A 15,732-nucleotide genomic window follows, 5' to 3' on the forward strand; every position below is an offset into this window, starting at 1 on the left:
CTCTTAATGCTTCAGCATACCAAGGCATTTTGGACTTTGTGGGAACAGTTTGGGGATGACCCCTTCCTGTTCCAGCATGACTGCGCACCAAAAAAACAAAGCAAGGTCCATAAAGACATGGATGAGTGAGTTTGGTGTGGAGAAACTTGACTGGCCTTCACAGAGTCCTGACCTCAATCTGATAGAACACCTTTGGGATGAATTATAGCAGAGACTGTGAGCCAGGCCAAAACTGGGACGTCTGCCTTTACAAGCACATGAATGTAATATGGAGTTGTCCCGCCCTTTGCAGCTATAACAGCTTCAACTCTTATGGGAAGGCTTTCCACAAGGTTTAGGAGTGTGTTTATGGGATTTTTTGACCATTCCTCTAGAAGCACATTTGTGAGGTCAGGCACTGATGTTGGATGAGAAGGTCTGGCTCACAGTCTTCGCTCTAATTCATCCTATAGGTGTTCTGTTGGGTTGAGGTCAGGACTGAAATTTCTTCACAGCAAACTCGCTCATCCATGTCTTTATGGACCTTGCTTTGTGCACTGGTGTGCAGTCATGTTGGAACAGGAAGGGGTCATCCCCAAACTGTTGCTACAAAGTTGGGAGCATGAAATTGTCCAAAATGTCTTGGTATGCTGAAGCATTAAGAGTTCCTTTTACTAAGGGGCCAAGCACAACTGAATTCAATGATTTGGAGGGGTGTCCAAAGACTTTTGGCACCATAGTGAAAATACAATACAATGACCGATGATATAAATATAGTTTTGCTGTTCATGATTAAAGTGCAAATAAATGCTTTGTGTGTGTAGTTTTAACTCACGTTAATCAGTACGAACCACGGAAAGACTTAGACACGTTCAAAGCATGTACTAGAGAGACAAATGGTTTGGTAGTTAGCACTCATATGATGCACTATGAGTCTCAGTATCTGTGTATTCAGTTCCATTCATCAGGAGATCAATCCAGTTTGATAAAAAGCCTCCTCGTGACATGATTCTACCACCACTTGGGGAATGGTGTTCTCAGGACGATTTGCAGTGCTGGGTTTCCACCAACCTTAGAGCTTATTTCCAATTTCCTTATCCAGAATGACTTACAGAAGTCTTTATCATTGAGTCCATCAAGGCTAAAAGGTCTCATCAGTCTTCTCATCAGACCAGAGAACCTTTTTCCTATGTTCACTAGTCTCCAACATGCTCCAACTCCACTTTAATACAGCTAGCATAAACTTTAATTTTTTACTTTTGTGCTTTTCTCATAGAATCAGAGCTCTACAAAAGAAAGAAAGAAGTGCTAGTGATAAAAATGTGGAAAAGGGGATTCTGACTTATTTTTTCTAAATTAATGATCAAACCGCTTTACTTTGTGTCATACTTTTAAATAAATAAAGACACTAGCCTCATTTGATCCACTGATTTTGGGGTATCTGTTATGCAGGACTACACATAAAAGCACTCTCAATACACGTGCACATGCGGGTCTGAGTCTGTACTTAACAACTGCATCAAGTACTCGGATATCTGCCTCATATATTCAGTATAAACAAGCTGTGATGGCTTGCCTGTCTGTCGCTAATGTGCATCAGTGAAAAATAGCTATAACACTGTGAACCTGACATACATAATGCCTTAAAGCAGATTAATGCACTGTGAAAGTGAACCGTTGCTCTTTTGCTGGAAGTGTTTTCGTTAGTCGTACTGATTAAAACCAAGATGACTGTTGCAAGTAATCTAAATAAGTGTCATATGAGACATCTATTGACCATCGGTCAGATTTAGAAACCATATGCTGCTCTCTCCCTCTTGTTATGTTGCTTTTACATATCCGATGCCTTTATTGATGTCCAAGTCATTCTGCCTTGTTGAGTTATTGGAAGTTCCCTAATTGGCTTTGTGTTGTGTGTGTGTGTGTGTGTGAAGGTGGATGAGTGACTGACTCTCCTGCTAATGTTAACCCCTCCACCCACTTCTTTGAAAACGACAGCCGTGTTTTTTCTCCTCTAAGCTCTTTTTATTTCCTTCCTGGATCTCCATGGAGCAGCCGGACTCTAGCATCCCGTACATCAGCAGTAAAGTGCAGCTACATGGAGTGTTGTGGAAAAGATCCTCCGGAAGACCATCAGCCAAATGGGCTCGAAGGTACAGTGGGGATCTCATCTCATCTTCTGTCCAAATAAAGGGTTGCGTGTATTACTATTTTACAGCCTGTACTGATGTTCTGAACATTTTAGTGCATTGCGCGTTGCTTGTGTGAATAGGGGCTGGTTAATTCACAGATTTTACTCTCTTGATAGTAGAATTATATGGATTTATTTCTAGAGATGATGAGTCATGCAGTAGGACTCACTGGAAGTAAAGAGCACATTCTTTTTCTAGTATCTTTTTTCCCCCCAATCCATCCTAGAATAAAGTATGTGAAAATGTACACTATGTTCATTATTTCTTGTGTAGTGCCTGAAGAGCATTATTGACCCTGGTGCTTTTCAATGCCACAAATGATACAACAAAAAATAAGCCTAGATGATTAAGATTAAATATGCAGATGAAGAATCATAATGTGTTTTATACAGTTTCCATGATAAAGCATACTAATACATCAATTACAATTAATCACTGAGTTAATACAGAGGGGTGATATGTTACTTAAAAAAAATTAACAAACTAAACTATCCAGACAAGCTTTGTAAAGATTTTTATAAATCTCTGGAGTTGCACTTGATGAGGAGGATGAACAGGATTCTTCCAAAATGATTTTCCCTCAGCTGGTGTATTGATAATGGTGGTAGAGAGCGCTGTCATCACTTTTCATCCTCATGGGGATGAGTTTATCCTGGAAAAGAGCGTTCGCATTGCAATAGAAATGTCTCATCGTAAGTAATGATTCAATGTTGTAGAACGTCCATAAATCAAGTTAGAAATGAATGTGGAAAAAATTCTACTCTATTCTATTTGCATAGAACTATTACTAATGGGATGATATGTGACAACAGAATACATCAATTCAGGATTGAAGATAGATTTTACAGTTAAATTTATCCCTAAGGAGCAAGCCAGGGGCCCCAGAGACAATATGCAGCTTATTATTTTCATCTTTTAGCAGAAGTTACACCAGAGAGAGCTGCCATAGATGTTAAATATTACAGAGAATTTCTCATTTCATTTTTTTTCAATTTGTTTATATAAATTGTCCAAGATAAGTCTAATATAAGTCTAAGATAATTGTGAATGCGATTTTATTAAGGATGATAGCGTATCAAAAAGAGTGTATAAGCCAGTAAATAGAATCACAGCCAGCATTAAAATAAATGTATTCTGACCAATCATAAGCAAGAATGTTATAGCACTGTACTAGAAATGCCCAAGTGAATGTCAACGTAGCTAAAATAAATAGAATATAAATCACACATTACATTACAAAATAAATTGAACACTTTACCTAGTTTATTATTATTATTTTTTAATTGAATAGGTTCTTCATTATCAAAGACAGCTTCCTGCTCTACTATGCCGAGAATGAGAAAAGAAACTTCGAAGCTAACAGATACTTCAACATTCATCCAAAGGTAAACGTCCCTGATTTCCATTCGGAAATTCAATCCGAGTAACGATTGATGCTAATATTGTGATATTTTCATCTTCTCTTCAGCCTGGTGTCTATTTCTCTCTTTGCTGACTCACAGTTTTGTTTTAACAGGGAGTTATCCCTCTAGGCGGATGTGTGGTCGAGCCAAAGGAGGAACAGGGCATGCCTTATGCCATAGTTATCAACCATGAGGATTTTAATGTATGATCCATTCTTCTGTTTACCCTAAAAACTAAAATTCTACAGCATTTTGTTCCTAGCTCTAGCGTTTGTCTTCCTTCACAGGGAGATGTAGTGGTAGCTGCAGAGTCCGAGTCTGAGCAGAGCCAGTGGCTGGAGATGCTGGAGGAGTCAGGAAAAGTGTGAGCCTTAAGTACTTAAATGCATAGAGTTAAGTGCAAAGGTTTGCATACCTCCAGGACAAATTTGTGCATTCATTTATTTTCAGTGAATGATTTTATCCAGGTCAGGGTTGCACTGGATTTGGAGCCTGGCCCAGGTACACTAGGGACAAGGTGTAAACCACCTTGTGCAGTCCATCTCAAGCACCTGTAGGGCAAAATTAGGAACAAAATGGATTTATTTTATACAAGCAATAAATTTTGTGCCTTCATTTGCATAAGTCATTAATTCAATTCCCACCTAATAGCTAACTCTCTCCTGTCACACCACAAGTACTAGCATAGTTGTACCCAAGCTTTTGTTCTTTTTCCACATCAATTCAATTACCTGACCAGGAGAAAGCACTTACTGAGAATGAGCAACACCTGACCAGTGACACCCATGTGTGCTTGTTGAACATCTCATTCCTAATTTTTTGCTGTTTTAATAGCCTCCACTCTTCGGGGAAGGCTTTCCACTACATTTTGGAACGTGACTGTGGGAATTTATGTTCATTCAGCCACAAAAGCATCAGTGAGCTCAGACACTGATGTTAAGTAGCTTTTTTTGTGACATATACATCACTGCGCAGTTAAATTCTTTCTTTACATATCCCGTCCGTGGAGGGTTGGGGTCAGAGCGCAAGGTCAGCAATCATGCAGCACCCCTGGAGCAGGGGGATTGTGGGGCTTTTCTCAGAGGCCCAACAGTGGCAGCTTGGCGGTGCTAGGGCTTGACCAGAGCCTTAACCACTTGAGCTACTATCACCACCATGTTCAAGGCTCTATGCAGGACACTCGAGTTCTTCGAGTGTTTTGCTGGAACACATTTGCGTCTCAGTTTGAGTGAAGGGAAATCTTAATGCTACAGCATAGAAGACATTCTAGATATTTGTGTGCTTACAAAATTGTGACTACATATGGGTGTAATGGACAGGTGTCCACCGATCTCGGTGTATTTTTGGCAAACCTTTGCCTTCAAATGTATATAGATAAGTTTAATAATTGACTTAACTACCAGAAACTATTTCGTGATACTTATTCAGAATATTAACTGATACAACCCTAACTGTAGCCAAATGTTTGTACATAACTGAAATATACCAGAATATAATGTTCATACAGATTTTGTTATAACAAAAGCATGCTCCTAGCACACTCATACACGTAAGAAAATATACATATAAACTAAATATAGCCTTATTATTTGACGAAAAAACTACATTACTGCAGTAAGCAGCTTGAAGAGCAAGACATATAGCGTACTAACAGAGTGTGTGGCGTAATTTGTAATGCGATGATCTATTTTCAGCACCTGGAAGAACGCCCAGCTAGGCGAGGCTATGATTGAGAGTCTGGAGGCTCAGGGACTGCAGCTGGCCAAAGAGAAACAGGAGTACCTGGGTGAGGTTTATGGATGCATCAGCATCACAGTTGAACTTCTTTATATTTCATAGTAATGCCTTTGCGATTGCTGAAATAGGTTTTAGAATATATCAGCTTCCCTTCATGCTGGGAGCAAAATCTAATGATGGTGAAAGTAACACTGAGAATCATACAGTCTCTCTCTCGCTCTCTCTCTCTCTCTCTCTCTCACACACACACACACACACACACACATCTGCAGTCAGTTAGGACTGATAATGACTTTAATTACAAAACTCTAAACCTGTGCTTCTTGTTCTTCAGATAAACTCATGGAGGAGACTGAAGAACTGAGCTTACAGAGAGAACAGAAGGCGGTTAGTTACGAGCTGTTATTTATTTTAGACATACACACACTGAGCTGCCAGATTTTCTTCCTTTTTTAAATCAGTATAAGCAGGCACTTGTATTTTGCTGTGCTTCTATTCATTTGTTTTATGCTGCCAGATATCTCTCATTTATCTCATGGCTCTCTTACAAATTTGTCTCAGTATATGGAATGTAAATTTTGAGTAGGTATTAATAGTGCTTGTGTATTTACATCCATCTTTGAATGCATAGCAAATGAAGTGTGTGTGTGGGGGTATGTGTGGGGGTGGGTGTTGGTGGTTGGGTGGTTGTATTGGCTGTCTTTTTTTTTTTTGTATGTTATCTGTTGACCTTAAACAAATCCAAAATGCCATTTTATCAATATGAAATTAAATATTGAATATCATCGAATATATGTAATATGTCCATGTATTAGAATAAAATAAATGAAAGCTTATTAAATTTTGATTTGTGTTGATACTTGTTCTATTGGCAGATATCTTAGCTAATTTATGTGTGTGTGTGTGTGTGTGTGTGTGTGTGCATTGTAGGAACTGGAACGGTTGAATCAGGTGCTGGAGGAAGAGAAGCAGAGGTTTGAAGACGTCCTGATGGATCTGAGAACCGAGCAGGAGCAGATCAAGCGGTAAACCCCAGTCTCTGTAAATCACCGCATGCGATTAGTTTCACGTTTGTCTTTATCATTTATTGCACAATGCTGTTGAATTCATGATTCTGATTAGTCAGAGGATGTTGATTAGTTTTCATAGGCTTCTCATCATGTTTCTCATCAGGTTTCTATTCTTGCACGTTCATAATCTAATCCGTAATCGTTTCTATAGTAACAGCTCTTTTGCAGGACTTTTGTAATCTAAGACAAATATATTCAGGTTTTTTTTAGAAGAGATGCTGAGATATATGTAGCATTTATGGAATGTCAGCACTGTCTGTAGGTTTCTGTCATGGTAGTGTCTTCAGGACTGCATTGTTATTATAATGAAAAGTCTGCATATTTTGTCTGAATAACTAAGAGAGAGAGAGACAGAGAGAGAGAGAGAGAGAGAGAGAGTCTGGTATAAGAATAACTGTTTGCAGACACTATAGTGATATAGTGATAACTTGTTTTACAGAAGTTCCATAACATTAGTTAGTAAGAAAGTAAGATTTCTTATTCAGTAATCAGTTAAAAATGTTCATTGTTGCTCTGGTATATAGTGAATAAAACACTTTGTGCAGACATTCAGCTTCAGCTACATCACACAGTTCCACACTGTTCATTATTTCCCTGTACATTTTCTTTTATTATTTATTTTTCTTCTTTACTGAATGCTGTAGCCACGATCAAGCAAAGCACATTCGATTATATCAGTATATGTCAATTTTCCATCAGTAAAAGAGGATAGAAATGAAAACTATGTGTTAGGAAACACCATTTAAATAAAATCAATGGTGTCAGGATTTGGCAGGATGTTTAGTCCTGAAGAGATGTTTTGCCAAGCATGTTAAGCATGTATCTAGTTACTGATGAAGTGGAACAGTTTAAGCCCTTCATCTGAGCTACAAAACATCTTTGTCGATGAAATATATTTATGAATTAGTTTTCGGTAAGTAAAAGTCTCATAGGTTTTGATATTGCTGTAATGCTGTGTTGTGTTTTTAGGGATTTGGATGGAACAGTTCGGTCAATGAAAGGAGTTGAGTCTGAGAAAGAAGAGCTGAACAGACTGACCACTCGACTACAGAAGTCTCTTGAGGTACACAGCTTCCTTTAGGTGCTTTAAACATTTATCAGAATTGCTGACTTACTGATAATACTATTGAGAAGGTAATCCTCATATACAAGGAAACAATCCATATATGCAACGAGTTACTGTTTTTTTTATTCAATTCACATTTATAAGAATATCTCTATTTTCTTTGTTTATGATAGACATTGTTAACAATGGTGTTAGTGTTAGTGCTGCAGTGTTCAGGGATTGTCTTTGGGGCTGCTCAGGAGCTGTCTAAGGAGAAGCAGCGTACACTGGATATGCTCAGAAAGAAAGGGATGGACAGGATTGGCTCTGGAGACCAGGCTTCTGCTCCTGACCCTAAATGCCCCAAACCACAGGAGCAGCTACAGGGCAACCTGAGAAACATCGAGGAGCACATGATGTGTCTACTCTGTGAAAAGAAACAGGCAGAAGAGAGGTAAGTCAGAAAAGAGCTAAATCTATGGAGTAAATATAAAGACTGTAAAAAAAAACATTTATTATTAAAATTAAAAGACGTTTATTACAAGCAAAAAACCTGTAGCATGTCAGACAAAATATTGTTTAGATTTTTTTAAACATTATAATTTATAGCAGTTCCTACATCATGCTGAATATATTACATTTTTTTAATAAGATGGTGCTGATGCTGTATGGGTTAGAGACAGTGTCACTGAGGAAGAGACAGGAGTCAGAGCTGGAGGTAGCAGAGCTGAAGATGTTGAGGTCCTCTTTGGGAGTGACAAGGTTGGATTAGGAATGAGGGACAGCTCATGTTGGATGTTTGGGGGACAGAGTTAGGGAGGCCAGATTAAGATGGTTTGGACATGTTCAGAGGAGGGAGAGTGAGTATATCGGTAGGAGAATGTTGGACATGGAGCTGCCAGGCAGGAGGCAAAGAGGAAGGCCAAAGAGGAGGTATATGGATGGAATAAATGAGGATATGAAGCTAGCGTGTGCAAGTGTTGAGGATGCAGAAGATAGGGATAGGTGGAGAGAGATGATTCGCTGTGGCCACCCCTGAAGGGAAAAGCCAAAAGAAGAAGAAGAAGTGCTGATGCTGATTGGACAGAAGCTCAAATCGCAGATTTCTACTGTATTCATGCATTCATTCTCATACATTATCAAATTTGCAGTTTAGCCATCCCTACTTGTTTTCTGTGAGGGGACATTTATTTAACATGTTTTTTTTTTTGGAAGGAGTCTCCAGTGTTTGCATTTTGTACAAGTCAGAGGTAAAGCTGTAGCTTTAAGATTCCTGCAAAGGGAAAGGACAGTTTTTCAGTTTCTCAATAGACTTTCTTAGAGGAGTTTCTCAATAACATGACAGTGTTATTTATTTATTTACTTATTTATATATTTATTTATTTTGTATCATGAACTTCAAGAGAGACAAAAGAGCAAGTGAAGCTGGTGAAGGGGAAAAAAAGAGATTCATATAAGAAAAGTGATAACAGGAATTGATGTTCCACAACAGTAATTATAACAATATTTTTTTTTAAGAAAAAAAAAAAAGTAATGTGTTCTTTTATAAATAAATAAATAATGTTGATGTGACTGCACATTGAGAAACTAGCATTAACGTTAGCTACGCTTCATGCAGCTGTTATATTTCTTAAAAACAAATATCCATTTGCAGTCATATAACTAGTTTCACTAAATGATGACAAACTTTTAGTATATTCATTACCGTCTTCGTTTCTGTAATCCAGACTCATTTACACACATCATGCCAGCTGTACTGTTTTTTATTTCTTTCACAGCCATCCTGCCTCATTGTCTCTACTTAATGCAACTTACTGCTCTGTACCTCACCTGAAATCTTACCTGCAAATAAAACTATTCAGCGACAAAGTTGAATCTAATCTAATATTAACGTTTAATCTAATTTTAACAGACAACTTATAACATTTAACAGACAACTTTGTACATTTCTAGCTATTTCCCCCCATGAATTCAGTACTGAATAATTCAGTATGCATGTTGTGCTATAAAGTATGAACCTATATGCCTGACTCAGGGCTACCTCTGTGTTAATGGAGGATGGAGGCGGCTAAGTGGAACTATCCATCGATTTGCAAACGGACATTGTATTGATCAGACACCGATGAGCAGAGCAGAGCAGTGTATATACAACAGGATATAGACTGACTTGAGGCTAGGAATGACTTGCATGACAGTAAAACCCTTTTCTGTTAGTTAATTATGCTTTCGAAGGGTTTGTGCTGCCCTGAAAGTTACCTCAGATATTTATGGAATTCATGACCTCTTGTTTAAATGCTGATTTATTTCAAGCTGTGTCTGGCCAATGGCTTTTGTAGTCATTAGTATAAAATTGAAAATATAACTTGAAAAGAAGGCTATAATAAAGGATTTATATATATATATATATATATATATATATATATATATATATATTTAATCTTACCATCTATTATACCACAACAACATTTTTTTTTTTTTACTTTTTTTCCACAATATCTCAGGGACTGACACCAGAGACTCCCTCCCTAAATATTTTACATATTACATAAACATCTATAAATTTGCACATAAACAGTTATCCATAAGGGCAAATGTTTACCTCACACATTACACATCACAGCTCTGGGGTTCTGGGGTGGTTCGATTCTCACCTCTGCCCCGTTTGTGTATCTGGACTTTCCATGTTCTTTCCTCTGGGAGCTCTGGTTTCCTTCCCCAGTGTAAAGACATGTGCTATAGACTGACTGGCATCTCTGAATTGTAATTTGACCATACTGTGTGTGTGTGTGTGTGTGTGTGTGTGTGTGAGAGAGAGAGAGAGAGAGAGAGAGAGAGAGAGAGACTGTACCCTGCCCCTGGGTTGTAGGTTGTGCCCCAAATCCTCTGGGATTGATAGACTCCAGGTTCCCTGCCACCCTCTGTAGTATAAGCAGTACTGAAAACTATGCCTATGGCTGGAACTACTGCAGAAGCTGCTGTTATAGAAAATAAATCAACACCATTATCAGATTTGAGAATTCAACATCACTGTGGTATAAAACATGATCATTTCCATCTGAAATCCTGCGCTGTTCTCTGTTTCCTTCAAGCACATTAGGGATATTTGTGGGATTTTTCTCCATTGTGCTTGCAAAAAAAATGACTACAACAGGATAAAACTAATGACATTACTAATGCATTATATAATTAATCGTGTACAGTCTGGCTATATTACTCTGGCATACGACAGATGTGTATAAAGTAGATGTGTGTGGTGAGCTGCTCTGTGTCTCCCTCTGCAGGCTGAGAGAGAATGAGCAGCGAGCTCATGTGCTGCAGGAGGAGAGAGAGTTTTACTCAGCTCAGGCTAAAGCACTTCAGCAGTCCCTCAGTCAGCTAACAGCTGATAAACAGCAGGCTGAAGCTGAGCTTAAGGTTAGTAAGACGGACATTTTACAAATAACTGCTTCATCTTTATTGCACTCTGAGGCACAAAACAGAGCAGAGAGAAGGCATTCTGGTTGTATTGAGAAAACTGTGATGTGTAGAACCATTAAAGACAAAATTTGGACCATTGGTATGGAATTGAAATGCATACAGGTGTTCTGTTTTTACACATTTTCTTTCATTTCTTTTTTATTCTTTTTTATATCTTACGGCACATATTTGGTTCAGTTAATCAAAAACCCCTTAAATGTTAACATTTTAGTATGGCTAAGTAGCAAAGTTTGCATAATCCATTGTTTCTGGGAATGTACTGTGTGTGTGTGTGTGTGTGTGTGTGTGTGTGTGTGTGAAGGATAATCCATCTTGTCCGGTCCCACAAATGAGCTACTGTAGCAAGTTAACGCTGGATATGACAGAATGGTGACACAGTTTGCTGTGTATGGAACTGTAGTTACAGAGTGGTCAGAGTGCCAATGCTGACCCCTGTCCATCACCAAAAATGCCTATAATGACCAGGTGAGTATCACAACTGGAACAATGTGCAATAGAAGGAGGTGGTCTGGTCTGATGATTCACATGGACACCCATGTCACTTACCTGGGGAACAGATGGCATCAGGATGAACTAAGGCAAGCCAGCAGAGGCAGCAAGATGCTCTGGGCAATGTTCTACTGGGAAACCTTGGGACATGGCATTCATGTGGATGTTATAAAATTACTCCAGATTTTCATTCAGAAAGAAAACTATTTCAACTATTTATTTCATTTTCTAAAGTCTTTTCATATCAAATGCATATCGAGTCTTTATGTGTGCGAATGTGAGTGAGTGTATGAGTTCCTGTGAGCTTCTCACAACTTTATCTGCTATTAGATTTCACAGAATGTCTCTCTTTCTCTCTCTCTCTCTCTCTCTCTCTCTCTCTCTCTCTCTGCACACATATCCATTATCATTAAGCTACTCCTGAGTGATAAAAAAAATCAATGGTTCATCTCCACCCTCCACTGCATCGGCCTTCTCTCCAGTGAAACATTGCTCATCTATAGCATCTATAATCCACACATCTTCCTTCAGGTCTATATAATTATGTTATGTGAGTAATGTATCTGTGTGTGTGTCTCCAGGCTGAGATGGAGTCCAGGGCAGAGATAGAACGCAGGTTGAAGATGGCTGAGGAGGCCCTGAAGAACCTGGAACAGGGTTTGAACTGTCTGGAGCGAAGCCGAGAAAGAGACGAGAGGATGATGGGAGATGTCGGCCACCTCCGCAGTGAGTGTGCTCAAAATCTATACATTAATATTTATAGTCAGGCTGTTTCTAGATACTATAAGTTGCATATGCAGTATCTTAGCACCACTGAGCCACCAGGGGCCCCTGTAAGAAAGTGTATTTTTCAGCTGTTTGTTTTCTTTTTTCTTTTTCTTTTTTACTGTAGATACACTTACTTTGCTCCCCAAAGATTCATAAACAACCTGTATTATATTTCTAGTTATCATTTCTCTTTCAGAAAGACTCCATTTTTTGCTTCACTGGATATTATTTTACCACAGTGCTCTCAAATCTTAAATCTGATTGGTCGATTCATTTTCTAGAATATTTCAGGGTGTGCATTTATTAGAAAATATTCAACTTTGGTATTCTAACATTAACTCCTCTTCTTGTCTGGCTACATCACACCACCCAGTGTGATAATATTTCTAAATCATTAAGCTTTATTGTGTTAAATTCCTTAATTTATCCTATTCAATTCTAACATACACCGATCAGGCATAACATTATGAGCAGTGAGAGGTGAATTGAATATCACTGATTATCTCCTCATCATGGCACCTGTTAGTGGGTGGGATATATTAGGCAGCAGGTGAACACTTTGTCATCAAAGTTGATGTGTTAGAAGCAGGAAAAATAGGCAAGTGTAAGGATTTGAGCGAGTTTGACGAAGGGCCAAATTGTGATGGCTAGACCACTGGATCAGAGCATCTCCAAAACTGCAGCTCTTGTGGGGTGTTCCCGGTCTGCAGTGGTCAGTATCTATCAAACATGGTCCAAGGAAGGAACAGTGGTGAACCGGCGACGAGCTACAGACGAGCTACTGTTGCTCAGACTGCTGAAGAAGTTAATGCTGGTTCTGATAGAAAGGTGTCAGAATACACAGTGCATGGTGGATCAGGGCTGTTTTGGCAGCAAAAGGGGGAACAACACAATATTAGGCAGGTGGTCATAATGTTATTCCTGGTCAGTGTACATGAGGAAAAAGGGCCAGAGAAGAAAAGCTGAGTAAAAACAATTCAAGCATGTCTCAAATTCTTAGCATCTCAACATAATATAACATTATAACATACAGGTGCATTGTAAGCAAGGGTTAATATCAAATGCCTGGTTTAAACCCCAATTAAAGATGCCCTTGGTTAATACAAATCTAAAATAACCCTCTGTGTAATTCTCTTCCATTTGGGAATACTCTAATCAATATTGAAGTAAAGGAAATATGCAACAATATGATATGGAAATATATACATCAACAGAATTCATTGGATAACTTCTGATAACTCTCTTTATCATTCCCACAGAAAACAGAAATGGACAAATTAGATTCTTTTGTTACTTTTTAGTGATTATTCAATTATGAATAGGCAAAAAAAGAAAAATACTAACAATGCTTAAGTTTTTTTAAGTAACCTTTATTTGTCACATATACATTACTGCAAAGTGAAATTCTTTCTTTGCATATCCCATCCTTGAAGGGTCAGAGCACAGGGTCAGCCATGATGGGACACCCCTAGAGTGGGGTTAAAATTAAAACATCTGAAATATAGGAATGCCAGACAGATGACAGGCGGCTATGTGGACAGATAAGAAATTTATGAACGGTTGCCTCAGACCTATGGGGTTGGAGGTTTGATTCTTGTCTCTGTCTTGCGTTGACACAGTGGTTGCTTTTTGTTCCGGTGCTACAGGGGTTTCCTCTGGGTATACCGGGTTCCTACCTCAGTACAAAGACATGCGTTATAGCCTGATCTCTAAACTGTCCGTAGTGTGTGAATGTATATGTGACTGTATCCAGTTATGGGTTGACAGTCTATCAAGGGTGTTTCCTATCTTGTGCCCTGAGTCCTCTGGTATAGACTTAAGGTTCCCTGTGACCCTGTGTAGGATAAGTGGTACAGAAAATGGATGGATAGGTGGATGGATGGAGTAACTAGCCTACTAGTCAAGTAAAAGACCAAACCCAGTTAACTAGACTAAAAAACAACAATCAATATAGTTTAACTCAAAATAGTAATGAGACAATTGTGTGCAATATTGCAGACTATAGACAATAAGTGAGTGCTTGTATCCCTGAGAAGAGTGACTTTATGTCATCAGACTTGATCCTTGCCTCATGCTGTTTCTGCTGATGACAGAAAAGCGGAACATTTTTGGCAAACATTTCAAGTTGTAGCAGGTGATGATGCTGTTGATCTTAAAAATGTCACATGAAGACGAAATTTAAGGTTTTATCCTGTAAGTGAAGCTACACTTGAAAAGTTAAATGTGAAAATGTGACCTTTTCTTTGCTGTTGAATACATTTGCTATCCGAGATGTGCTCTCTCTCTCTCTCTCTCTCTCTCTCTCTCGCTCTCTCTCTCTCTGTCTCTCAATCTACCTTTAACAGAGTTCTTTGAGGAGTGTATCTGTGCTGCAGAGATTGAGGCCAAGCTGCCTGCCATCATGAAGAACTCTGTGTACCTGCATAAAGCTGCTGCTCGCCGAATTAAAAGCTGTCGCATCCAGAGACATGCTTCCAGGCAACACTGGCGTGAGTGTCTCTCTTTTGTCCACACACACACACAGTCATGTCGCTGTTACGAGGATAATTTTATAGTGACATGCAGTTGTATTCTATATCACTATTTTTAGGAGAGATGTCTAATTATAATTAACTACAGAGCTCAGTTTAGCCCTTTATATCCACACACCTTGTCATCCATGTCTATTTCTTAATTTGACACACAGGGAAACACTCGCTGTCTTTTGCTGGTCCCCATGGTGAGGCGTCCAGCCTGGAGGACCTGAAAGAGACCACTCGGTGTCTGACTTCGGACAGCTGCTTTAGACAGCACAGCAAAGCCTGCAAGGCCATCAGCAGACAGAGCACAGTGCAGTCTGAGGACTGAGATCAGCGTGAGGTATTGACAGCAACCTGGTCTGATCAGCGATCAGTGAGGAAAGATTTGCACACTTTTTTTTGATAACTTGTTGGAAAAGTTGTGAAAGGTTATAGAGTTTAGTATTACGACAACACAAGGGTTAGTGATTCAATTCGATTTAGTTGTATTTGTATAGCGCTTTTAACAATGGACATTGTCACAAAGCAGCTTTACAGAAAATGTCTAAATTTTATATTTATAGCAAGCCAGAAACGAGGATGGAGAGTAAAAACTCCCTGAGATATTATGTTATATGATAGTATGGATCATGGTTGGATCTTTTCTTTCTTTGTGTGAAATCCTTTGCACTAATAGATTCCAGTTCAGAGTGGATCCACCGCCAGAAAGTCTTGAAAAACTAAACGTCTTTATACAACCGCTTTCTCTGCTGTAATAAATTATTACTCATTATATACTGTACATTATACTGGACAGAGTTCATTCAGTTTCATCACAAATTTATATTCTTCAGGATTTGTTCATATTTTCACTATCCATTTAGTCCCTGTACATCGTTATGTTTTTGTCTAACACAGTTTAAAAAATCATTAATAACACTTATGACATTCTTACTGTAATATTTGTTTATCATTTGTTAAATTGAATGCAATACTATTTTTACAGGAAGCCATATTAATAACAGTATATTACTGTAAAAAAAACCTTCATTCATGTGATTAAATAAGTGTTTA

The 15,732-nt window shown here is 38.5% G+C and overlaps 1 protein-coding gene across 1 annotated transcript; it reads left to right on the plus strand.

Moving 5' to 3' along the window:
• The first annotated feature begins 1,911 nt into the window (after positions 1-1,911).
• On the plus strand, positions 1,912-15,687 carry plekhd1 (pleckstrin homology domain containing, family D (with coiled-coil domains) member 1). The gene is made up of 13 exons (XM_058398274.1): positions 1,912-2,132; positions 3,463-3,556; positions 3,688-3,777; positions 3,862-3,938; positions 5,269-5,360; positions 5,646-5,698; positions 6,242-6,336; positions 7,351-7,444; positions 7,687-7,880; positions 10,708-10,840; positions 11,974-12,118; positions 14,506-14,649; positions 14,847-15,687. Exons 1-13 carry the CDS (start codon positions 2,026-2,028, stop codon positions 15,005-15,007), a joined length of 1,479 nt encoding a protein of 492 aa, XP_058254257.1. The 5' UTR covers positions 1,912-2,025; the 3' UTR covers positions 15,008-15,687.
• Positions 15,688-15,732: the final 45 nt, after the last annotated feature.

This window comes from Hemibagrus wyckioides, linkage group LG09 (assembly GCF_019097595.1).
Source record: "Hemibagrus wyckioides isolate EC202008001 linkage group LG09, SWU_Hwy_1.0, whole genome shotgun sequence".
In the NCBI taxonomy this organism is placed as follows: Eukaryota; Metazoa; Chordata; class Actinopteri; order Siluriformes; family Bagridae; genus Hemibagrus; species Hemibagrus wyckioides.